At 44.4% G+C, this 26,408-nt stretch overlaps 1 protein-coding gene across 2 annotated transcripts; it reads left to right on the top strand.

The window, feature by feature from the left end:
- The first annotated feature begins 317 nt into the window (after positions 1 to 317).
- Positions 318 to 26,408, top strand: LOC146962078 (bromo adjacent homology domain-containing 1 protein). Of its 2 annotated transcripts, XM_085770536.1 has the most exons (8): positions 318 to 690; positions 727 to 1,064; positions 15,414 to 17,210; positions 19,190 to 19,548; positions 19,866 to 20,025; positions 20,174 to 20,253; positions 22,096 to 22,187; positions 22,945 to 26,408. In XM_085770536.1, exons 3-8 carry the CDS (start codon positions 15,434 to 15,436, stop codon positions 23,132 to 23,134), a joined length of 2,658 nt encoding a protein of 885 aa, XP_085626662.1. In that variant the 5' UTR covers positions 318 to 690; positions 727 to 1,064; positions 15,414 to 15,433; the 3' UTR covers positions 23,135 to 26,408. The 2 variants fall into 2 exon arrangements, with proteins under 2 accessions (XP_085626662.1, XP_085626663.1); XM_085770537.1 differs by lacking the exons at positions 318 to 690; positions 727 to 1,064 and adding an exon at positions 10,349 to 10,457.

Below are 26,408 nucleotides of genomic sequence, written 5' to 3'. Positions count from 1 at the left end.
ACATGTATTGCTTCAGGGGTAATGCAGGATTTTCACAGTCAAATAACTCAGGTTTCTTGAGAATACAGCTTACATCATTTGGGTTTCACTTATAGCTACTGTACTTGCAGTTCTTGGCACCACAGGAGAGGTTTTCTTGGACAAGAGCCCACCTGGTGTAGCTGTGTACAGGTGCCTCTGCCTGACAGTCATCACCCTGTCCAATTACTGCCACCGTGAATCCCTCCAAGAAAGTTAACGGGGTGGGTCCATGCGAGGCAGCCCCTGCCTGCAGTTACGCGTGGCTACGCCTTTAAAAGCCTCACCATGTTGCCATCACATGCTTCAGCACAGAAGTAGGATGAGGATGTTCTTGTTGTTGCTGTTATGTAAAACACATTTGTTACTTATATTTTAGAAGGAGCTCTCGGGCGGAGGAGAGAGACTTTTTTTGCGGAGGATTTCTCGACTTTGCACGGCAGGAGGGGGGCCCAGCCCTCCGGTCTGTCAGCGCTGCAGCCAGCCAGCCAGCCAGTCAGTCAGTCAGTCATGTTGTGCTGCTAGTTGTTGTTCAGCAGCTACACACACTGACTGGTGCGCAAACTGAAAGCTGCGTTCACTGTTAATGCCAAGTGACGGATATAAGCGACGTGTGTGCGGGCTGCAGACTCGATCTCCGGCGGCGGCGGCGGCAGCAGCAGCACTCCGGGTGTGCAGCAGCAGCAGCAGCAGCAGCAGCAGCAGCAGCAGCAGCCGTGTAGGCTACTGGCGGTGGAGGAGTGGATGGGCAAGAGAGGAAAAAAAAAGAAGAAGCAGAGCCTGAGCAAAGCCCACTCGTGTCGGGAGAGGAGTGTTACCTCTTCTTAACGAGGACGGAGTTGTTCTCCTGGCGATCGGGATTGAGAGAGGGGTTCCCCTCGAGCCCACCGAAACGTCGGCGACGTCCGCGTTTATTTCCTCGAGTTGAGCTGAGCAGCGTCGGTGGAAGCGGCCGGACCGGGCTGAGTTTCCTCACCGAGCCGTGTGGAAAACAAGGTGCCCCGACTGGCTCCTCACACCGCTGACAAGCACACAGCCACGGTACGGTGAGTGGCTTCTGCTCCACGTTATCATTCCTCACTGAGCTTATTATAATAATAATTATTATTACTGTTATTATTATTCAGGCAGAGCAGGGGCTGCGTGGCCATGCAGCTTCCCCCTTTTGTGTGTGTATGTAGCCTATAGTGCGTGTGCGTGTGTGTGTGTTTTTTTTAGTCATATCTGTGGAGGTTGCAGAGGCAGATAATGGCCATGATCATGAAGGAGGTTCCCAGGGAGTGGTACTCTGTCGGACTGGCCGTACAATGTGTGTTATCATAGCCCACACCTCCCCTACCCCCCCTCCTCCTCTCCCTCTTGTCCACCACCACCAGCCACCAAAGTGTAGTGCCACAGGGATAATAGTGCTCTGTCCGCGGAATAGACTGAAACAAGGTCAATGATAGGGACACAGGAGCCCGTGAGCTCACTAATATTATGATTGGCTGGATGGATGCGCTTTGTGTTCACCTGGAAAGCAGTCCCCACTGTGTGTGCGTGCGTGCGCATAGACACGTCAACAACACGCGCACGCACGCACGAGTGGCTGCAAACTTCATGGCAGTGAGCGCCCGTGGCATTTCTTGAGGGTGTGATTTGCTGTTTGAGTGTGATTCATATTGGGCCTTTAAACAGGGTGGAGGAGGAGGAGGAGGAGGGTGGTGACAGTTGTTAACTCAGGTAGGCTACTATATATGAAGAGGCTCCACAAATGCCAAAGCAATTAGCCCACATCACGGTTTGCCAATTAGGTCGTAAAGGCAATGAGCTCATAACGAATGATGCTGTTATGACATCACACACACACCCCATGCCCCCAGGCTTAAAGTTGTCAGTAATGATACTCAGCATACAACACCGTTGGGAAGTGTGTGAGGGGGGAAAAGTGGTCAAAGAAGCAGAAGTGCAGCAGTTAGTTCCTTTTGGCAGAAGGTGTGCCTGCAAATGAAGCTCAGACCCAGGAGTAAAGAGTTGATTTGAGATCATTGTGTATGTTCAAGAGCATTGTTGCACAGTGTTGTGTTAACCTCTGCAGAGTGTGTGTCCATGTGGTGGCAGTTTTGCTGTTTGCACTGATGTTTCATCTGACTGGGTTGTGGAGAACCTGGTGTAGTTGTTTACTATTTTGTATGTCATTATACAAAATACAGCCCCCATTTAAATAGTTGGAAAGTGCATCAAAAAGCATTATTAGTATGATATGATCAATACAATCAGCAGTAGTGGAAATGGTAGAGCCTTAGATTGCAAAATCAATGTAAAGATAAGGCTACTCCTTCAACTGTAAAGATGTAGGCTTCTTGTACGCAGAATGTCCTCAATAAATTCAAGATTAAAAGCTCTGCTTCCACAGAAATGATAATAAGGCTTATTATTAGATAGTTTATAATATGTCAATGCTAATAGCATTTTAGTGCAGTGGTTATAAGGCTCAGGGTCAAGTGTACAAAGGGTCAGAAGCTGAATCCTGGGGTTGTAAGATGATTTAATTGACTAAACGATTTAAAGGACTAAAAACACTAAATTCTGCGCCACAGATTTCTTCCCATTATTTAGACTTTGGATCGGATTGTTTCTTAAATGTGAAATATAGGATAATAAAACCTTGTTGGAACCTCGGACGGCTGTTTAAATGAAACCATGTGTGAGGTTTTGAGGGCAGAAATGTCTTTGGTACAACTACTGAGAATTCACTGGAATGTGACAAACTAGATGTTGAGTTTTTTTTTTTCGCTGCGATCACAAGCAGTCAAATGAACATTGAATAGAAAATAAACGTCCCTTTGAAATGTAGAGGAGACTGTCCTAGGGTAAATGTTCTTAGCTACCTCCCACCACCGCTGATCTGTCGGTGAGCTCCCTAATAAAAGGCTTAATGTCAGAGGAAGTGAAGATTTTGGTGGTTGAATTAAAGTAGAAGTTCCTCAGCCAGTTATATTCAGACCTTATTTTTTCCATATGTGTAACCAACAGCTACCTTTAACCTGGATGTGAGACTTTCTTTTGTCCACACTATCATACTTGCCTCTGCTGTGATGTTATCCTGCACTGTAAATGTAAGAACTGATCTGCAGCCAGGCCACTCTTTGACTCACTAGTTTATTGTAGTTGAACATTAATCTTTTGGAGTTTCCTCAGCAGGCTTATATTTCACCAGACACTCTTCTTTACACCACGTTGTCTTTTTGATCCAGCAGCCTTCACTCCACCTATACCATCAATAATGTCATAAAACTTAATATAAAAGTGTTTTAATGACTCACACCTAGACCTGTCATTAAAAAGCCATGCAGGACTAATAACTGAGCCATTACTGTAAAGGCAATTCACTGTGAATTGGCAATGGACCTCTGCCAACATGCAAATCTAATGCTTAAATCATCAATGCATGATGGGCAATTAGTAATGTTTTTGGAGGCTGCTTTGGATATTCTAAATACCCACATCTTATTTCATATATTGTGTTTATTTCCATTAATTTTATCCCAGCCGTGTACATCACCGTTTTGTTTTATTAATAATTGACGGCACTTTGGTCTTAATTTAAGTTTCTGCAGTTGTATGTCCTTGTGTGCAGTAAACTTTTTTAGCCTTTTTTTAATTTATTTTTTTTAACAATAATTAGTTTTGTACTGAGTATTATAAAACAAAACTACTGTACAACTCTGCTATGACTAATTAGTTTTTTCTTTAGCTTTTAACAGCAAACACCTTTTAAACTCTTTCTCTCTGAAACCTGTGCCTCTCTAGTCTTTAGCTCTCGCCCTGTTTGAGTGACTATCAGTTTAATTTCATGTGTGTGTTCACACTTAAATATTTTGTGCATCCGTGTGTGTTTACATTGGCTGTCACTCGAGGAGCTGCACAGGAGCTCCTTCCGATGAGAGGAGAGATTAATGTCATGGTTGCTTGGTTTCATTGGAAGAGGCTTGTTTATATTCACTCAGTCATTGTCCTGAGGAAACCCTGCACCTATACAGCCAGGTACCCAGCTCAGTAATTTGAAAATAATAATAACACATGAATGCCTTTTTTATTTGACATATTTGACATCACACTGTGAGGGTTGCCACTGATCCTTGTGAATACTGTGGAAATGAATGTGGCACTGTCCTTTTACAGGGCAATAAGTTTAATTTCATAATTAACCCATGGTGGCCCTTTTTCCGATAGAAGCTCTTTCCTGATGATTGAATTAATGTTTAATGCCCTGCCAGGCTCTGGTCCACAGTAACTGATTCTTCTATGTGTCAGTTGGAAATTGGATTGAGAAATGGGAAGAACCCTCTGCTTTTATTGTTGAAAACTATAAAAAAGTATTCACTATTCCCTCAGCTCGTCTCTCTCCAATACATGTTAGTGAGGAAGAGAGTGAATAAATACGCTATCTCTGCGTTTGACTCTCGGCTAAATCAAAGTTTTTCATACCAGAAAGACCTTGCAAAATGTGTTTTGAAATGTATTTGGGTAAATGAAATCAAGTCATTCTAGAGGGTTTCTAATTGGAAGTGAAGTGTTTTGGTGAACAGATTTCATTTCAAAATGCTCTGACATATGCTGCATGTGTTGGTTTAAAGTACCATTGTAACAGCTGCTACATAGTGTCTCTTGTTGTTACAGTAGATCACTGCGTGCGTGCGCACGCACGCACGCACACACACACACACACACACACACACACACACACACACACACACACACACACACACACAGACTCCACACTATGAATTAAGTGATATTTCTCCCACAATCAAACAGTGTTTTCAGCGTGAAACATTCAAGGAACTGCAGATTAGAAAACGAGCAGCTGAAAACGGTCGTTGTCTTCTCCACGGAGAGGAGAGGCTGCGTCATGATGATTCACAGTGACTGAAACTGATTCTATCTCAAGCCTCAAAATGTCCACAGACATGGAACCTGAAACTCTGTCAGTGTAAACCACTTCTCCACTGTCCATCTATTCTTTTCAATTCACTCAATTAGTTCCTGAACCAAAACCAGGCTAAAGGCAGCTCGTCATTACTTTGTTGCTCTTTCCTCTTTGCCCCACTAAAAGTGTAAGAATTAAAGGGATAGTTCAACATTTTGGCAAATTGGCCCATTGCCATAATCCCTATAGTCATAGCAGTAGGTTCGTTACCTTTAATTGTCGGTGCAAGCTATTTTTAGAATGACGGAGCAGAGCCACGAGCTTCTCAGAGCTACGCTACAGAGGCTCATGGGATTTCTTGGTTTCAAACTTAAAGCAGAAGTAAGCGATCCGGTCGTTTTGGCTAATGCTGCGTTCCAGGTAGGCTTTTGAAACCGTAAATTACAGCTTCAAGTCACAACTTACGACTTTGTAGCGTTTCAGGCAACCCACTCGTGTTTTTCCGACCTGTTTTACCTGTGAAAGTCACTATAACAGCCACTCGTAACTTCCCACCCGTGAACTCGTACCAGATCGAACTGGTACGACTTCACAGGTCGGAAAAACACGAGTTACGAGTTTCCTTGAACGCACCATAACAGTCCTCGTCCCTACGTCACCACATTCAGGCGCATCCCTTGGCTGCACACACAGCCCTGCATGCCGTTCTCTCTCCTCATTGGATAAAAACTGTAGGATACGATAAATGTTTTCTCCTCGGCTCAGAGCAGAGCAGAGGGACTGACAGACCCGTGTTTCAGACCAAACACTCTATGTAAGTGATTGCTGTCGGAAGATATAACTATTTAAGACTTATATTAACACAAATATATCACTTACTTCTGCTTTAATACACAATCCAACAACTCCAAAACACTCTGGTGGACAAGTTGTGACCTGCACATTCACCACGCTATGAAATAATAACGGAACGTTATGAGACAGTTGTTTTCGAGGCAAATGCAGAGACTGTTTGCCGAAAAACTGCCCCCGATGGGAACACGCATCATCGGTTTTACCTCTAAAACAACTCTGTCTCGTAACGTTACGTTATTATCTCATAGCGTGGTGAATGTGCAGGTCACAACTTGTCCACCGTTTTGGAATGGTTGGATTGTGTATTTGATGAGTTTGATGAGGGAAACCAAGAAATCTCATTAGCCTCCATAGCGTAGCTCTGAGCAGCTCACGGCTCTGCTCTGCCGTTCTAAATGCACTGACAATTAAAGGTAACAAACCTACTGCTATGATTATAGGGATTATGGCAATGGGCCAATTTGCCAAAATGTTGAACTATCCCTTTAATTATTAAACTTCTACCCAGCCCTGTTTTTAGTAAAGTGAAGAATATAAAACTCTTCTCCTGCCTCCAAAACAAAAAGTTGAGTCCAGCTCAATCTGTGAAAGTTAATCAATTAATTTGGATTTCTGGAAACACTTTCCTCATGGTTAAAGCTGTATCAGCTTAACTGACTTGCGTTTGTGTCCTTTTGTCTAATTTACATCCAACCTCTGGTCTCTTTTTAGCTTTGTATTGGTCTCTGTCCACTCAGACTGGAAATATGTGGCTATTGAATTCTCCCATGTTCACGGTAGCTTTCATTTTCTCTGCCACTTGGTGCTGAGCAGGGTGCGTTTGATTCATTGTCTACGTATAAATGTATCTTGATGAGTGCAGCTTTAAATACGTTCAAAGGTCAACATCAGACTGAAATATGGTGGAAACTTCCTTTCAGCAGCAGCTCCATGTCCCCGCATTGCCGCTGTATATTAGCTTCGCTGCAGAATCGTTCAATATGAACATTATTCCTGTGCATGGCTACTGGGAATATGAATGTTGACCACGCTGAGAGGGAGGATGTGCAGCAGAGGAGGCTTCTCTGACTGTAAGCACCATGAGCCAGGTTTTTACAGCTACTCTTCATGTCTACAGATTGTTGATTTTCGGTTTAAGTGTCACTGTCATCTTATCGACACTGCCCACTTATAAAACCCCCACCCTCTACACCCCCTACTCACCCTGTGTCCCAATCAATGCCAAACATTTGATTTTGATAGATGTGTTTTCTATTATCACATCTTCAGGTGTACAATTTGAGAATAATGAACATTTTTTAAGACAAATAAAATGTGATTCTCTTTATAATGTAATAATAGAACTGATTGGATCAGCTTCCCTGAGAAGTGAATGCTATTGATCATTCGACACAGCACAATGTGTGAATCACTCGTGCTGCTTTCCCACAGCTCACAGAAAGGCTCGGCCCGTAAGAGTTTGAATTGATGTAATAACTGTGTATTCAGCTCTTTCACTGAAGTAAGTGTATAATTCAGCTCTTTCAGCTTTTCTAGCTTTCATCACCATTTCACTCAAAAAAAAATCTAGGGTTTGGATAAGGTAGCAGAGTGGCTGCCTACACTGATGGCACGTTCTTGTGGATTCTTGTAGATTATGTAACATCTAAAACAAAATTGCCTTTCAGACCTGCCTGTAGACTGAGTGATAGGTTAACGATCTGTAGTCAAAGCTCCTTGCAGACCAGGTGCAATTAAAACAGATAAACCTAATATTTCCCATGACGACTAAGAGCATGAAAGAGCTTTTTAACAAGCAGAGAAACCAGGGCACTTGTAGTGCTCTGTGAAACTCTGGTGGGTGAGAAATATGGAGCTAACAAGCTCAACTTGCCATTTTTGGCCAAATTGATAGACACAATAACAGTCAGTCGACAGGAGATAGAAATATTAGTGCTATATAATTTATTTCTATTCAATTCTACATGTTGACTAATGTGTCAGATCAGTGCCAAACCCTGTCAACAGCCGGGATCTGAAATGATGAGAGCATTATAATAAGGTGCAGTGACATAAGATGAGGGAGCGGCAGTGTGGGTGTCACTGGAGCAGTATGACGAGCAACACCCAGAAGTTTCCATCCTATGAGAGACATCTGTTAGTGGGGTGCAGACAATTTAATCAGCACTGCCTCTGCCTGTGTTTTTCCTCTGATGAGGGCATGCCTCATGTCAAAACATCAGTGGCTGCATCTTATTAGAAAGCCCTGATTATAAAGCGCGTGCTGCTCCAGCCCTCATCACTCCACATCCTGTGTCTCAGTCTTATTCCACCTTACTGTATATCACAGGTAATGGATTACATGATCACAGCTGAGTAAGCCGTGCAGCTGCCTGCCTCTGGTCTGCTCTGTATGCAGTGGTGAAAAGTAAAGGTGTTGAGTCAGGATGCCTGATGAATAAACAAAATTCGAGTCCAATAATGATTTATTTTCATGGGGAAAAGGAGGACACGTATTGGGCTGCTGGTTTCTGAAAGGACAAGATAAATAATAAAGAAGTTCCCTGAGACCAACATAGACAAAATTGTAAACTAAAATATAACAAACATCTAGCAGGAACTGCTGCAACTGTGTGAAGGTGAAAAGTGAGTGAGGCCCAGGAATTATCTCTTAGTGACCAGGGGAACTCAGACACGTGAATCAAAGGTGGAGGGAGAGAAAACAGGGCCCATCAGAGAGAGAGAAAGAAAAAGAAGTGAGGTAAGAATGGAAAAAGAACTTTACTGACATAACATACCTGCATTGTATTTGATTATACATTTTCTATCACTTCTCACTCCTATGACACTCAAGAGAGACATATAGCTTTTATTGCCATAGCTTTCCTTGAGGACACTCAGGTCCTGTCGTTTGTAAATTTACGTTGGAAATTTGGAGGTTTTGACAATAAAGTTTGATTCAGTGTTGAAAAATAAAAAGCATGTGTTAAATAAGTGTACAAGTCTGTATATGTATGACTGATATGATTACACCTTAACACACTGAGGATAAGGGCTGGACTCATGATTCCAGTATTCACAAAATTGTCTTCTATATTTAACTTGATAGATAAATCTACTTGAGGCTATGATAACAACACAGCTGCACTTAACTAACACTACTGTCACCCCTCTACTTTTATTCATTCATTTTCTATTTCACATATATTTTATTCTCACTTAAATCTTTGATATTGTTTTTAATTGAGTATTGCACCTATTCCGGTTCTCTTGTGCTGTCATCAGCAGGTCACACCCCTGTGCAGCCTACTGTGAACATTTAGCAAATGAAGTGGTTTTCAACCTGATGGATAAACTGTAGCTACACATTTAGAAGTTGTTCCACTTCAGCCAGCTACAACACAAAAACTGCTGCATACGTTTTATACACTGATAAAAACTGCTGTTAGTTAGCTTCAATAAGGTTTTGAAGGTATTTTAGATTTTTACATAAAGAATTAGAATAAGAATAGCCTTTAGGCTACTGCCAAGATTTTGTTACATCTGCATTTGACTTGGTGTAGCCTACAGTGGAAAACACAAAGACAAAATGCACGTACACTATAGAGAGAGCTGAGTACACGTAGGCCTACAGGTATGTGCAATGTTCAAATAAGGGAGTCCAGGGAGCTGTCCACTTGTTACAGTTATCCTGTGATGCAACTTCTGTGAAGAGTCGCTGTTGTAGTAGCCTAACTCAACAATACACAATGCACAGTGCATTGTGTATGTTTCCTTGAGCTGAGCTGCTGGTGTTGGTGGTTGAACTTGATCTGGTGCCTCGCCCCCCACCTCCTCCAGCTGTGGCCTCCATTTAACGGCGCATGGAGCGCAGATTAATCAGAATATCAATTAGGCTACGGTATGTGTTTCATTTAGGCTAAGTGTTTAAAAATAAAGAGAGGACTGTAGTGACTTTGGAGCGGCTCTCCCCCCCCACCACATCCCTCAACTCATCCCAACTTTGTTAAATGGGGGGGCATTTAAAACCCCATCGGTCACGTGCACCACATGGGACCCTGTTGATATCGGTTCATCTTCAACACTGAGACGAGTTTTCTTTTTTCTTTTTTTTTTTAACCGGGCCGCTGGTTGACTTGTCGCGGTTTGGTCACGACAGATGACAGCGTGGGTCTGTCTGTCGGTCTGTCGGTCTGTCGTCTGTCTGTCGTGGTGGGGGGTGGAGTGAGGAGGAAGAGGAGGAGGAGAAGCCTAACATCCATCGCCCATGATGTATCCTATCGCCGTGTGTTGGTTGTAACGTAGCGGAGCCAAGTAGACAGAGAAACAGCGAGTTGAGTTGACAGCGCGAGGCGGCCGCGTGTCCGTCACTGGGGGACGGGGGTGTCCGCGAGGCTGCTCCGCGTGCCAATTGGTTCAGATTAAGTTTTCTGCAAATCGGTGGAGAAGCCCAACCAGGAAGAGCAGCACACACACACATACACACACACACACATCGCCACCGACCGTCCTCTCTCTCTCTCTCTCTCTCCTCTCCACTCCCTCCCCAGCTCTCCCAGTTACGGAGCTCTGCCATCGCACCAGTTCTCCTCCACCCTCCTCCTCCTCCTCCTCCTCCTCTTCCTCCCCTCCACCCGCAGATTTGTTCGACGGTTCCCCGGCTGCCAGGAGGAGGAAGCGTGTCGGTAGAGCCGTAAGTTAGCACCTCGGATTTTTTTTTTTTTGTGCCTGTGTGTTGTTGTTGTTGTTGCTGCTGCTATTTGGTCCCTGAATGTGTGAAGTTGCTCCGGCCGGACAGCCAGCCGGACCAGCCGTCCACACCGGAACGCGCAGCCCATTTTTCGCTTCGTGCAGCAGAAGCGAGTCGCTGGGTCTGGGTCCGCCGCTACGTGCCAGATCCTCCCGGGGCTCCGGTACCAAGCCACCGTGTCGGTAATGAGGAATCCGGTTAGAAAATGTTCGGCTATCAGGAGGGGTGACTGCCCTTTATTCTGCTCGGTGTGTGTTTATGTGTGTGTATATATTCGGGCAGCCCCCCCCCCCCCCCCACCACCACCACCACCTCCCCTCCTCCTCCTCCTCCCCTCTACAGCCCATATTTAGAGCCTGGCTACTTCAGATGGGCAGGCTACGTCAAGCTGTACTGTATCCCATCCTACTGTATTCCTCTGTGTCGGTGTGTGTGTGTGTGTGTGTATTATAGGCTACATGTGTGCATGTATGCGGATGGTGATGTGGATCGAGCCCGAGGCTGCGGTGCGAGTCTCAGAAGAAAAACAAGCAGCAGTGACCTAATGTTTGGAATTCTTGCACAGTCTTTTATCTCCATGATGCCCCTCAACATGTTAGACCTGCCCGTCACCAGCTGGGACTGTCTGCGTCTGATCCTGCTGCTGACTTTATGTCTGATGTGTGTGTGTGTGTGTGTGTGTGTGTGTTGGAGCTGGGTGTAGCTACACCTGGAAGTTGACAGCAGAGTCTTTGTTACCAGGTGACCTAGAGCAGAGTTTGGGCTTTACTCTGCAAGGTGTCTCTGTCTCCTGTCGGGCTGTGTGGCTGGTTAGTGTTTGTGATCCCCTGGTTTCATGAGCTGTGAGTGCTGCAGCCAGGCAGTGAAGATGTTCACTATTTGGCAAGAAAATGGAACAAATGAGCAACTGCACGAGGATTATTAGAGTCTAAAAGAAAAGAGGGGTTGTTGTGTATTTTTGGTTTTTGATCAAGGCAGGGTATAAGGTGTTTGAACGTTTTTCTGATTCCAAAATTATCTATGTTTTTGGATTCATTTCAGGGTGAAAGTGTTTCTGTGCTAAGTTTGAGTGCCTTTGTTAAACTTTTAAGGTCTTTTTATTCAATTATAACAATAGTAATTGTTTTTACACTATATTTGTGATTGTCATATCAGTTTCATTAGTTTCAGAAATTGAGGGAAGGGAACTTATGGAGTCTTTTTTCTTAAGAACTAAAGCATGCTATTAAGCTCATCTTCTCACTTGAATTTCATTCATACAATGAGGAATTTTGGCCCTATGAAAAAGTAAAAAAAAAAAAAAGAAAGAAAAAATATATCAGATTGACACTTTCTTTTAACCCCCCTATTTAGAATTACTGCATCATGTTCATAACACACTGTGATGTAGCCGAGTTAAAGGCTTTTAAGTAGTTGTATCTAACAGTTGCATTTAACTAAAGCAAACAGGTCTGTAAACTGTCAGTGAATGATTAATAACACAGATGTAATCACAAATATAAAATATAAAATCACATTTCTTTAACAGTTTTATTACCATGGCCTGTGACTTTCTTTTAAATTTGGGTCTCATTGTCAGGATAATAGTTGTTCAATAAATAACAGTTTTGTTAGTAAAATGTGTACACAACTGTTAAAAATGCTTTAAAACCCACAGTAAAAATCCATATAATCCAATCGACAGATATCCCACAATTATCATTTATGATACAGCAAAAGATGTGAAAAAGATGCGTTGAAATCAAAGTCTCTGTGAGTTGAGGAACCGCTGCAGATAGTTATGCTGCTGTTTATAAGCTCACAACTGTGTTACTCTGTTTGGTTTACACATTTATGGATTATTTATATGAGGTGTGATGGTTGTTACCAGAGACATAAATAAACACTTGCTACACATCTTCATCAGAGTGTATTATAAATGTCACAGTGTCTTATAAAACATTATTAACTGTTTGTGTGCTGCTTCAAAATATAAAACCAGGAGGTTAAATAGAGTTTGAATAGAAGTCATCGACCTCCTTAGGTTTATCTTGAGACCCATTAGAGTCCTTAGGCCACAGTTTGGGAACCACTAGCCCAACACATTGTTTTTGTGGCCTGTTGTTACAAGTAAGCCCACATGTTTGTGTGGTACATTCAAAGTTATGTGCAGTGTGTGAGTGTGAGTGTGTGTGTGTGTGTGTGTGTGTGTGTGTGTGTGTGTGATACTCACTTTTTTGTGTTTGACTGTGTTGCATTGAGTGACACATCATTATGAGACTTTCTAAAATTGAATTGCAATTTGTGCACACATGAAAGATAAAAGTAACAATTGAACTTCAGTTGTGCGTCCTGATGCTGTCGAGTCGTTGTTTAAGTCGGTGCGGGATGTTGGTCTGCTCACACATCCTCAAGAGTCTTGAGAAACCTCACAAGTCTTATCATAAGAAAGGATCCTGGTGAGGCTGCCGTTTGATGCTCTGAGAGGAACTGATGATCTGTTTTCTAACCAATTAGAGACGGAGCGCAGGGCCATTGATCTTCCTATAAATGTGAAATTACTTCTTGAGGATCGCCAGGTCCAACTGTTCTTAAAGAGCCAAATTGGCGTTTGGCAAAGAGCACTGCCACTGAGATAATATCTCGCAGGTTATTTCTCTCAGTGTTTCCCCACCTACACTTCCCGGCAGTGACCCAGCTCAGCATCAAGGCTTTTGAAGTGGGGCGGTTTCAAGTAGAAAAGAATGTCTGGATGTCAGCGAGCTACTTTAAACCAATATACGCATAGGCTACAGACGCAGATTGTTAAGTATGAAGTGAAAGCACCTCTGAATTTGTTTGTTCCCTTCAGGTATTGGATTTCAGTCCCAGTCGGCAAGGTCACACTACAAAACTGATTAGATCTTGTCTGAGTGGTGCGGTCTGGAGTTAGCCGACTTGTGACAGGGCAAAGAGAAGAGATGAGGGATCACACATCACTGAGCAGATCAATATCAAAAACAAGTTAAATCGGCTTTATATCTTCAAACAAACCAACGAAAACCAGTCACATTTAAATCTCCCTTTTTAGTATTGTATTGTATGTATGTATGTATATATATATATATATAAAAAATTTCAGTGTCCAGTTAATAAGACTAAATAAGAAATCACAGTTGCTTCAGCTTTCATTAACCCCAGAGCTAAACTTGTATCGGCTATTGCCAGGATCACCCACACGTCATTAGCCGTGGGCCGCCTTCACGCTGCACCAGCCCAGTCAGCCTGGAGCAGGCAAAGTCAAACATGTTTTTAAAAAATCTCCGGTTGTAAGCGAGCTGACGGTTGAGCCAGAGTCTCTGTTCATGAATGTGTTCAAACTTCAGGGAAATCCTGTGCCACACAGAGCTGCGCCAGTCTGAACAGATGCAGCCTGACTCTATACAGAAGAAATGTGACAAGATTTAAAAGCTAAATATAAGAAATCATGGGATGATGTTGTTGGTTTTTTTAAAGATGGTAAATTGATACCAATGAAATAGTCTGTATTATTATAAAGTCAATTGAGGAAAATGCTGCAGCTTTAGAAACACAGATAAATAAGAAAACGTAAATATGTGTGTAAATAGTCTTTAAGGGGGAATTTGATTAAGTGATTGTAGCTCATTATGGGAAGCCCATGTGAGTTTGGGGGGGGGGGGGGGGGCGGGCAACAACAACTCAATTTGATTTAGAAAATGAAAGTTAAAAGATGAAAGATGTATAACTGCGTTTGTTGTTTTCCTGGTGGTGCAGAGTCTACTGTATGTACAGTTGTAAATGCAGATCTAAGTCTCTGAGAGATTATGAGTCTCATTAGGCAGACAATAAATCTTTATGACCTCCAGTGTAAAATAAATACACAGCTTTACCTTTTTCATTCTTTGGTTACTTATGTTTTCTTACAGAAACTCCCAAGCTGGTTGTTCGATGCTGATTTTGTGAGTTTAATCGCTAAATGATTTCACAATGAGCTTTGGGAATATTTACGTTCTATCATACAGTAAGATGTGTGAATGAGATTGTGTGCATCTCTCTGTCTCTCTGCGTAATGTGGACAATGTGTAATTTGAAGCGGTGAAATGAATGTGCTAAAAACGTCACCAGGGTTAAACAGGCATTTAGTCGACTTGTTTGTTTGTCTTATTTTTCCTCTGTGGTGTTTAATGTTACAGCGGAGCCTTTTTGACATTTTCCTTTCAGACTAAACATTTCAGACTAAACAATTGCCCTTAACAAGCTGTTATTTGCATGCTGTGTGCACACTAGGTGATAAGGCAACGAGCGCGGTGAATGAATGACAGAGTGCATCAGTTTCCTCAATACAACATAAAACACACACGCGCACACACACAAACATGTTCTAATGAGAGGAAACAGGTGTGGAGTAGCTGGCGCTATTGATCACAGCTGAATGTACTCATCATGAAGCTTCCTCGTGCATCCAGTCAGATGCTGCTGTTGCACTTAAGTCTAAGCAAGGAGGCTTATGGGAGATCGTCGATGTCCCTGTTCTGTTTGCGTCTTGTTGTCTCCGTTGTCTTTCTGCCTCCGCTACACACGTTTTCCAGCTTTGTCTCGTTTTTAAGTCTTTAAGTCAACCAAACAATGTTTGGGATGAGGTTAATGGTCCCTGCTTTGTTTTTAATAGACCTCACACTGCTCTATAGACCACAGCGGCTGTGCTCGGATCAGTCTGTGGTGCTGATGTTAACAGCTTCTGTGCGATTCTTGAGAAAACACAAAGTTTGAAGATGTTGTAGGATGTAGAACATGTGTAGCGTTGAACCTGCTCTCTGTGGATCCAATTAACAGCGTTGTTTTGCGAGTAACTGTACAGATACATAATGAAACTAGGACAAACTAGAGTTTTTTTACCACTTGTTGGTCTCTTATCTCCAGGTCCTGTGGAGAAGCATGTGATGACTCACGCAAGGCAGAAGGGTTCCCTCAGGCAGAGCCGCAGCAGCAGCGCCGAGTGGTGGGACAACTGTCCTCTCTGGACACATGGTGGCACCATGGGTGGCGCCTGGACCGAGCGCTCGCTACGATTCGGCAGGACAAAGAAGATAAGCGAGGTCGTCAAGCAGGGGAAAGACACGGCCAAGAAGATGAGCCACAAGGCGGAGAGGAAAGAAAGATCCAACCAGAACAGGAAGGTCGAGCGGCGCCGCAACAAGAAACGGGACAGGAAGTTGTATCCCTTGCGGGGGAGGGCGGGGGGTTCAGGTGAGGAAGGGCTCAGCTGTCACGTCCTCCTAACCCGATTGGAGGAGAGCATCCGTAAGAAGGAGAGTCCTGAAGAAAGGGAAGGAAACAATGCGCACCGACATTTACCCCTGAAAGCCAAACCCAAAAAAGGGAAAAGAAAGGAGAGAAAAGAGGCCAAGTCGTCACCAAAAAACAAATCAAAATCAGCCGGCCAGAGTCACGCCGACTCTATTCATGTCTTACAACCCCGCAAGCGCCGCCTGGCCTCTCTGAATGCCGAGGCAGTGAACAGTTTACTGCTTGAAAGAGCTACTGACCCTCAGCCAGCAGCTAAACAGGCCAGGAGGCAGGAAGAACCCACAAACGGAGGAGGGGGTTCCCCGGATGCAGACCCGGCCAGAAGCGGAGTCCCTGGAGGCCCGAAGGCTTCACGTGGCAACATCAGCAAAGCCTCCACGTCTCACAGACTTCAACTGTGCCAAAGCCCCAAGCCCGTCAAGAAGGCCAAAGCCGGCCGAGGAGATGAGAGCGGGGGGATGAGTCAGGAGAGCCTGGACGCCCCCGCCCCCCGACGGCTGGCCGGACTCAACGCCGCCGCTCTGCTCAAGTTGACCAGCTCCTCGGCCACCAGCAAGCAGAGGGTCAAAGCCGCGCCCACCGCCACCGTCGCGTCGGACTGCAAAGCTTCAGCCGCGGCCTCGACGCCGAGGCAGCACACCAGAGTCAAACACAAGGGGCGGCCGCAGAAGCAGAAGGGGAAGAGCGCGCCCCCCCTGCACAGCGGCTGCGCGGCCTGCAAGATGAAGGCCGACTTTGAGCCCAAAGTGGAGTGGGAGCCCGGCAGCTGCACCCACAGACTGACCAAGCCGGGCTACCAGTCCCGCAGCATGCTGGCCTACCCGCTGAAGCAGGTGAAGGAGGAGCAGCTGGAGACGGAGCTGAGCCCCTACTACTGCTGCCCCCCCCCCGAGGGCTCGGTGGAGTACTGCCACCGCCTGGCCTTCTTCCTGGGCCAGCAGCCCTACGCAGAGTCCGACGAGCAGACCCTGAACACAGCCATGACCCCCGTGAAGCGCGAGTGCCTCGTAACCTCCCCGACCCTGACCCACTCCCACCCGCACGCCGCCCTTGCCCTCAGCCCCCACCCCTGCCTCTGCACGGCCGACCACTGCTTCTCCAGCTACTACGTGCACATCGCCCACCCGACGCACGCCGGGACCGCGCAGCCCGCCCTGGCCACGCGGCCCCTGAACTTCGCCCACTCCAGCCTGTGCCCCGACCGGATGAGCGGCTCCAAGCTGCTTGGCCCGCGGGTGTCCCACGCCTCGGCGCTGACTCACCCCGCCTACTGCAACTCGGTGGCTTCGCCCTGCTACGGCGACGCCTGCGGGATCAGCGGCTACACCTACAGATCCATGCCTCCCGTCACCAGCAGGGCCTGTTCCTTCAGCACAGGATGCACCGGATGTACGCACAGCATCAAAACAGGTGAGTGGAGCATGGAGATTACTGTTGGTTTTCTGCTTGACCAACAAAATGCACATGTGGACATGTTAAAAAAATAAATATAGTAAAAGCGGGAGGATGGACCTTTCAATTTCTTTGTGCTTGTTGCAAAGACAATAAAGACATTCTATTTTATTCTAAAAACAACAACTGAAGGCAAAAGGAGCTGATCTGACCTGTTCTGAGCCAAACCACGAGATCATGTGAAAATGACCATATTTAACATTTTCAATAACAGGTTCACTCATCTTTAAAGGGATAGTTCAACATTTTGGCAAATTGGCCCATTGCCATAATCCCTATAGTCTCAGAAGTAGGTTTGTTACTTTTAATTGTCGGTGCATGCTATTTTTAGAACGGCGGAGCTGCTCAGAGCTACGCTACGGAGGCTAATGGGATTTCTTGGTTTCTCTCATCAAACTCATCAAATACACAATCCAACAACTCCAAAACTTTATAGTGGACAAGTTGTGACCTGCACATTCACCACGCTATGAGATAATAACAGAACATTACGAGATGGAGTTGTTTTCAAGGTAAATGCAGAGACTGCTTGCTGAAAAACTGCGGTTTTGCATGAATTTACCTCGAAAACAACTCCGTCTCTTAACGTTCCGTTATCTCATAGCGTGGTGAATGTGCAGGTCACAACTTGTCCACCAGAGCGTTTTGGAGTTGTTGGAGTGTGTATTTGATGAGTTTGATGAGGGAAACCAAGAAATCCCATGAGCCTCTGTAGCGTCGCTCTGAGCAGCTTGCGGCTCTGCTCCGCCGTTCTAAAAACAGCTTGCACTGACAAATAAAGGTAACAAACCTACTGCTATGACTATAGGGATTATGGCAATGGGCCAATTTGCCAAAATGTTGAACTATCCCTTCAAGTTTTTTCCCATATAGCTGTTATTATGAAAGAAATATTTCTCTCGGTGTTATGTTTGGATCTTGTTACAGAACTTAAGATTCCTTTGTTGTTAAGTTTGTGCCTCAAGCCAGTTGTGTTTTATTTTCTTTTTTGTGTCTGTTTGTTGGTATGAGCTTTGAAAGTGTCCACAGCCTGGAGCACTGACTTAATTATTTCTTCATCAGGAGGCGAGTATGTAAAGTTTTTCTGTAGCGCCTGTGTTTATATATAGAAGGCCTGATGAATACGATAAGAGGAGCGCTGGTTTGTACACTCATCTACAGGGGAACCATGAAATGGGCTCATTCAGAGTGACCACAACAACACAGTTTGCTATCATGAGCCACCATCAGCTCATGGTGGTACCAGATCATGTAAAGCTGCTGTAGCAACACATATGACCTGAGGGTGTTGATTTAAGATGGATTCATGTATTCATCTTATCTTTAAGATTATATAATTGTATCTCTCTACAGTTACACTGTCTTGCCCTAGGCTGCCCTACAAAGGCAAAGTGCAGTATCTGTAAAAATGCCAAACTGAGAAAAACAGCTTTTTGTGTTATCATTGTCAGATTTAAGCATCAAATTATGAATAACTGCCAAGTCTATAATTGATTACATAAAGGTGGACTGAATTAAATGTATTTTGTAGTTTGTCTTTCTGACCAATTTTGACCATTTTATGGCATATTTTGTGACCAATTTTGACAGTTGTATGGCAGATACTGCACTTTTACATTGGGTTTGGTGCAGATACTGCACTTTGGCTTGGTATTAGCTACAGATACGGCACTTTGTCTTGTTTTTACTCCAATGGAATTAGAGAGTAAATCATAGAATGTAGGGAGTACAGTACTCGTTGCAGATACTGCACTTTGCCTTGGTTTCACAGTGTTTTTTTTGGATGGACAGCAAAATAAAAAGCCCAATAACTCTGGAGATTTTAGCAGTACCAATATCAAATTCTACCAGATTGAAGAGAATATGCCACACTTTTGATTGGTCTTGGGCAGTGTGATTTTAATTTTAATTTTCCTCTGTACCCTTTCCTTTTCCAGAGGGTTACTCCTCCCCTCAGGGAGACCACAGCCCGTCTCTTCTGGTCCCCCCCTCCATGCCCATGTCCAGCTGCCCTCTGTCCAGCGTGCCCACTTCCACCCAGACTAAACCCCACCTGCTAACTCCCCTGTCCGGCCGCGACCAGCCCCAGGCCAGGTTAAAGCTGGCCAGGGAGTGTCCGCAGAGCCCCAAGCCCTCCAACGGCTCCCTGTCCATGGGTCGCACGCGGCTGCCCCAGAAGCAGCCGTCCCCCGTGCCCAGCCTCAGCGGCGCCAAGCAAAAGAAAGTCAGCCGCAGACGGGCCACCAACGGCTGGAGGCCCGTGGGGATGCCCACGGAGAGGGAGGTCTTCATCGCGGTAGGTTACGTTTGAGTGTGTCTGTGCACGGTGAAGATGACCTGCAGTATCAGAGAGCTTCCAGTCTGGCTGTCTCTGTCGTTAACTTTCTTGTTTACCACTAGCTAATAAAGCCCTGGTAGAAGAAACATCAGACACCACACAGCAGCAGCCTGGCAGAAAGGAGAAAAAAATCTGCTCTTGGGGGAAATGATAATTGTGTTTTGACCACACAGCTTTGTGTGACAGATTCCTTTTTGTCTTTATAATGAGAATTATATCTGTCCCTGTCGGTGTGTGTACGTGGGCGCGCGCGCGTGTGTGTGTGTCTGTCTCAGGGAGAGGATGAGACGGCCCTGCGGCAGTGTTATGAAGGAGTCGAGAGGGATGGTGAAGTGATTCATGTCAGAGACACCGTGCTGCTGCGATCGGGCCCCAGGAAGAAATCCCTCCCATACGTCGCCAAGATATCGGCGCTGTGGGAGGACCCCAAAACAGGTAGAGGAGGGGGGGGGGGGGGGGGGTGTGGGGGAGGGGGATCAGTGTGAGATACCGTGGATCGCACTGTGCACGGATGGGTGGATAAAGGGACATATGGCTGAGGTTGTTTACCTGTACATATGTGTGTCTCAATTTGCTGCCTCAGGAGAGCTGATGATGAGTCTTTTCTGGTACTATCGACCTGAGCACACCCAGGGAGGCCGAGATCCCAGCGCACACTGTGAGGTGAGGCTCCAGTGGAACAGAGCTAAGTCTTTATTTCCCATCTGGTGAATGACAGTTGTGCAGGAAAACAGACTGCCACTGAAAATCTGTGTGTGTGTGTGCATGTGTGTAACTGTAATTAAACCCTAAACTAATAATGTAACATGGGATGTGTAATTGTATGTGTACAATTAAGCAATGAGGAACTATTGACATATATATGGACTAAAACAAAATGAAAAAGATCCATTCTGATTAATTTAATGAACCATTTACCATTTAATTAGTGCTGGCATTACTGTTAGTCAGACCCAAAGGTACATTTTTACATCAATAAAGAAGGCATTATGATCAAAAGATCATGTGAATATAGCCAAACATACTGAAAATAATTGATACATTAAAAAAACTGTTATTTTTATTTAGTTGCTAGAGTTAAAAAAAATACAGCTTTTTCGTAATTTCACTGTACAGAAGCGCATTGCATTCACTGGATAAAACAAAATAATTAGACACCTTATCTCATAATTATGAGAAAATATCTCGTAATTACGAGATCAGGAGAAGGTGTGGCACTTTTTCTCATCTCGTAATTACAAGATCTTTTCTCATAATTACGAGATGAGGTGTCTGATTTTTTTTTTATCCAGTGAATGCAATGCGCTTCGTGTAAGTGAGTCATTTTCACACAGTTGATATTTTATTTCGCAATCCCAGTAAAGTCTTTGTTGGTGGAGACAAACCGAGACAGTGATCTAAAAACTGAGTGTTTACAGTATTTGGGATTATTGAACAGTTTCGTTGCTGTATAACAAATAACATCATTTGCTTCTATTTGTTGAAATGGTTCTCATGTCACAATGTCATGATACCATCTAACATTAAAGAGTCTCCACAGGCCTTTAACAGAAAATACTGACATTTAAAAATGTTCCCAGGTGAAGCTTAACATGAGCACACAGAGAAAATAAAGACACATGATTATTTTTCACTGTGTCTTGATGAAGAGCTTCTTCTTCTTCTCATGTGTAAGGCTGTGTCAGACCTTGTTGCTTCGTTCTACTTATGTATTATAGAAACAACTTAAATTTGCACCAAATTAAATTCTCATTATTACTATATATTCATTATGGCCTGTTGATTATTTTGCCTCCTTTAGAGCAAGTTTAATATTTATTTCAATAAGTCAAATACCTATATCTTGTGCTTTCACATTATAATATAATTGTTCATTAGTGTGGGAGGACAGATTATTCTCTTAAATCAATGCAAATTGTCAATTCCATTCCTTATATATTTGGTGTGCTATAATAGAGATGTTGCAGCTATCAATTATTTGTGCATTATAAGTAAATGATAATGCATAATATCCTGATATAAATAATGTGCCGGGAGCCGAACAGAACTGTCATCTCTGCACAAACGATGTGACGCCGACTGCTGCCGGAGACATCATTATCTTTCCCTCAGCAGACCTGGAGCTGTCGATAGCTGGTTAGCGCTTCAGTGTAACCACGACGCCAGATGATGATGATGATGATGATGATACCTCTGCCTCTATGGTCTCAGTCTGAAGAGGGGGGGGGGATTCCTCTGTTAGAAAGTGAAACATGGTGAAACCCTCTTCATGTCTCTGTTCACGCTGGATGTGTAGAGTGTGTGTTGAGCAGATTTCTGTTGTGTTTTCATGTGTGTGATGGCACACAGGGTGGAAAACACAGAGCCACGGTCCTATTCTACATGAACAATTACGGGTCCCTCTGTGCTCACAGCAGAAAAGCGTTGTCATTTCTTCATCCCTCAGCCTCCACAATAGGAAGCACTTGTGATGATGTGACATTATACACCCACTGTTTGTTTCAGAATGAGATTTTCGCCTCTCGGCATCAGGATGAAAATAGTGTGGCCTGCATAGAAGACAGATGCTACGTTCTCCCACTAGCCCAGTACTGTAGGTAAGTTCACACACACACACACACACACACACACACACAGTGACAACAGCAGTAGTCGTTAGCAGAAAGCCTATTCAGAAGGCTTGCAGTCTTTCCTTTTAATTAGCACCTCAGCTCCTGAGATATGAGGAAGCTGCTTTTCTGACTTTCTTATCACACATCTGTGACACTGCAGCTGTAAATGAGTTTGAGGGAATGCTGGGCCACCGGTAGTTTTCCTACACATCATTTGGAAACACCAGTCCCAGGTTCAGTCGCACGTTGTTTAAATAATGGCTCAGTGGCGTAAATATAGATGTGATTTCTGGCTGAAGATCACCTTTTGATGTCTTTTAAAAAAAATTTTTTTTAAAGGAGACATATTATGCCGCTTTTGGTGTCTTAAAGACATGTGGTCAAAATACCCAAACATAGGATCAAACATCACAGCTCTTTTCATCAAAACAGCCCTGTTCACGTTCTGGTTTCAGAGCCTGCCCCTTTAAATGCAAATCAGCCACTGCTTGCCCCGCCCTGCCCCTTCTACCAGTCCCAGGTAGGGGTGGTATTATGCAAATTCGAAAGCTAGTTACATCACTGGAAGACAACTGAGCTCATGAAACCACATGGATTTCAACCTAGAGAGCCTGAAAATTACAGATTTTTTGTCAATTCTCATATTTTGGGGGCAGAAGGCAAGACGAACACCCAAATATAAAAGTGATATTTCCATAATATGTCCCCTTTAATTCCCACCCTCTCCTTTTTCCTTTCTCAGATTTTGTGCCTTGGTGAAGCGGCGTGCCGAAGGCGCCCCACCTGGCAGTGCCAGCATGGTGCCCTGCCGCCCCGACTTCGCCCCCCCCTCCCACCGCTGTGTGCCCACAGACGTCGACCCCGAGCTGGTGTACCTCTGCCGGCACGTCTACGACTTCCGCTACGGACGCATCCTGAAGAACCTGCAGTAGAGGGAAGACGGGGAGGCTGCCATCTATGAATAAATCATCACCGAGCCCCCGCCCCCTCCCTTCCTCCTCCTGCTCAGCGGGGGGGTGGGGGAGAGCCGGAGGATTCGACTTCCCCCGTCTTTTCTGCCGGGGACCTCGTGATCAGAGGGAAAGGGGGGACGATGGGGTGGGGCTGTTTTCTTTTTTTTTTTTTTTTTGAGGGACAGATGACGTAAAAAGTGTTTGTGACGCGTTACGAAGCACAGATCCTTTAGTCGGGGTCACGATGTGATTAATCCATCTAAGTCAGAGCACCAAGAGTTTCTGGTTGGATAGAGTGAGGAAGGGACTCCTCATTGGTCAGATTGGATTTTTCCAGCTTTCTCCAACACTGAGGTTACATGGAAAGTTGTTTGCCCCCACCCCTAAAACCCCCCGCCCCCTTTGTCTGCTGGGAATGCTGAACACCAGGCTGAAGCGGGCGACTTGTCAGGGCCCCCCCCCCCCCAAAGCATCTTAGCACAACAATCATGTTTGTTCCATTTGTAAGCCAGTGGCTCAGGGATGGTCCGTCGCTAAGGTGCTTCCGGGGGAACACAAGCCTGCGCTGTCAGCTCGGTGTTAACGCTGCTCAGCCAGCCGGGGTGAAGGAGCAGCTAATGGAGAGTGTCGTCTTATTTCTCCTGATTTGAGTTTGTCTCTGTGCGAGAGTGTGTGTGTGTGTCTGTGTGCGTGTGAAAGAAAAGAGTGGGAGAGCGAGTGTTGTCAGTGTGGATAAATGGATAAATGTGATGGTTTTTTAGGAGGCTTTCAGGCAATCAAACCAAACAAGCAGCTTTAGAGGAAGCGGGTTTCTCTCTCTGTCTCTCTCTCCTGTGTGCCACTGCGCACCGACACTGACACAAACATTTTCATCTCTGCGCAAAACTGAAATACTGAACCTGAAGGGGTGTGTGAGGCAGATCTGTCCTCACCAAGAGCAGGGCTTCTTCTTTAGATGGGGGGGGTGGGAGGTCAGGACACTAAAAAAATGGTTCTAAACTGATTCTAAAAGTGAAAATACACAGATGAGATGAGAAAAGGCCCACAGATCATCAAACTGATTTTTCATCTCAGCCACAGTCCCTGTCTGAAGAAGCCTTGCTCTAGAGCAGCTCTTTTTAAACGGAGAGAGGCCTCACTGTGGAGTGGAGACCCTCCTCATCGGGCCTAGACCAGGAGGAGGGCCGTCACCCACTGCTCATCGTTTGTTTGTTTCTCATCGTAGTTTATTTTGCCGTTCCCTGTGACTTGCCTTATGACCTGCAGGTAGAGCTCTAGGCAGCTAGTCTCTCCACATGCGACTAGGAAACAGTAGAAGGGGGTTCGCTGTTGTCCCGAGATGTCGGGAGTTTGTTGGCGACGGACTGGCGGCTGTGACATGAAAACGCGCTGGTTAGAGCTGCAACGAATGATCTGTTTTTCATCTTTTCATCATTGCGTTTATGGATTGTAGGTGATGGGAAAATGGCTGTTAGAGTTTCTCACAGCCCTGAGAGACATTTTCAAATGTCTCATGGCCAACAGTTCAAAACCCAAAGATGATCCGTTTTTGGTTTTTTTTTTCATCATGAAATATGTAAAACCTTCACATTTAAATCATGATTTAATTTGCATTTTATATTCAAATGGCTTTAACAGGTATTAGATGATCAAAATAGGGTGGGTTGACTAATTGTTGCAGCTCTACACTGCTTAGAAACACAGTGCACTTTTCATGTTGTCACCCTGCTGCTCACCTTGCACCTGAAATGTCTGTTCTACCCGTTTCAATTCTATGCCCACACCGATTCCCCTTCTTCCTCCTCCCCCTCCTCCTCCTCCTCCTCCTCCTCCTCCTCCTCCTCCCCAAGACAAACCAAAGGATGTCACACAAGCCAGAGTCCCCATCTCCTCCCTTACCCTTCTCCTTCTTCCTCCTCCTCTTCTTCTCAGCACTTCTGCCCTTGTCTCCTTATTATATTGCACTAATCCATTCCTTAATTACAACAAACAGTTGTTTTTTGGTTTTTTTTGTTTTGTTTTTTATGTTCTAGCTACTAATATCTTCCCGGGGGAACATACTGTGTCTGATTTACGTGTTTGTGTTTCGTGGAGAAGGAAACGGTGAATATGTCATGGCTGCTTTTGTCAGTGCAAACTGTATATTTCTATTCTTTCACCAGTAGAAGAGTCGGCCAGCGTGTTTGTCATGTTACCTGATGCACAAAGCTGTTGAATCCCATGGAATATATACAGTATATATATACATATATTACTAAAGTCATTCCATTTGATTTTTCAGTCAGCTGACATACTTATATAAATATACAGTATATATGTATGTATGTATCCAAACTGTTAATGTGATTAGATTTTTAAAAGGCATCTGGATGAGGCCTGACTCGCTGTGCGGACAAACATGGCATCACGTTAGGTGTGTATTGATTGGAGATTAGAGGGGGTGGGGGTGGGGGTGGGGGGGTATGCGGGTTGGGGAAGGGTGTCTGACACTTAATTGTGAGTTGTGGTGAGTTTCAAACCACACTCTTTCATTGCCTTTTAACCTGCAAGTGTTTTACTGTCACTCAGAAAACGAGTAGTGTCAGAGCGTGTGCACGCGTGTGTGTATGTATGTGTGTACCTTTAAAAATGTAAAGAGTACCCGACTGCTTTCCTACACAAACGCCCTGATCTTCAACATTGGATAAGCCGTAAAAGTTTTTAACACTTTAAAAGCCATCTTTGACCTTTCCTCTATTTGAGCAGCGTGACCCAGAACACAAAATCAAATCCTGCTCATTGGGTTTTTATTTTATTTCTATTAATGCCCAGATTCCTCAAAGAGGTAATATATATTCTCCTACTTTACAATTTCTCCTTATTAAGAATATTTTATTATGTCGATTTCCTAAGATGGCATATGCAATATATTTTTAGACTTACTATTTTTGGAAAAATGGAACTTAACAAATCAAGAAAAGAATATTCATTATTTTTTATTTTATTTCAAATTAGTTTCAAATCATCTCCACGGTAATTGAGATTTGACCAAATGAAAGAAAGAGGAGAATGAAGGGAGCTGATGCCGTGGTAACCCCAGGGTGTTGATAATAGGCAGAGAAACTCCCTCCCAGGCGATTTCTAATGAAGTGTACATATCTGAATCCAGGAAGCACCGGGCACTCTTTAAACAAGCAGACAGCCAATGCACAGTGTAGTATTTTTGCAAGATCTGTAATAATTATATTTAAAGAAAGGAAAAAAAATATTTAAA

Source organism: Trachurus japonicus, chromosome 24 (assembly GCF_045865225.1).
Source record: "Trachurus japonicus isolate A0001 chromosome 24, Traja_1.0".
NCBI classification, from domain to species: domain Eukaryota; kingdom Metazoa; phylum Chordata; class Actinopteri; order Carangiformes; family Carangidae; genus Trachurus; species Trachurus japonicus.
This window is presented reverse-complemented; position numbering and strand designations above follow the sequence as displayed.

Bases quoted from the DNA above. Each gene is read 5' to 3' on its own strand.
- LOC146962078 (XM_085770536.1), top strand. From the start codon at position 15,434: ATGACTCACGCAAGGCAGAAGGGTTCCCTCAGGCAGAGCCGCAGCAGC. The intron at 17,211-19,189 runs GTGAGTGGAGCA...TTCCTTTTCCAG, and splicing joins TACGCACAGCATCAAAACAG to AGGGTTACTCCTCCCCTCAG. The intron at 19,549-19,865 runs GTAGGTTACGTT...TGTCTGTCTCAG, and splicing joins AGAGGGAGGTCTTCATCGCG to GGAGAGGATGAGACGGCCCT.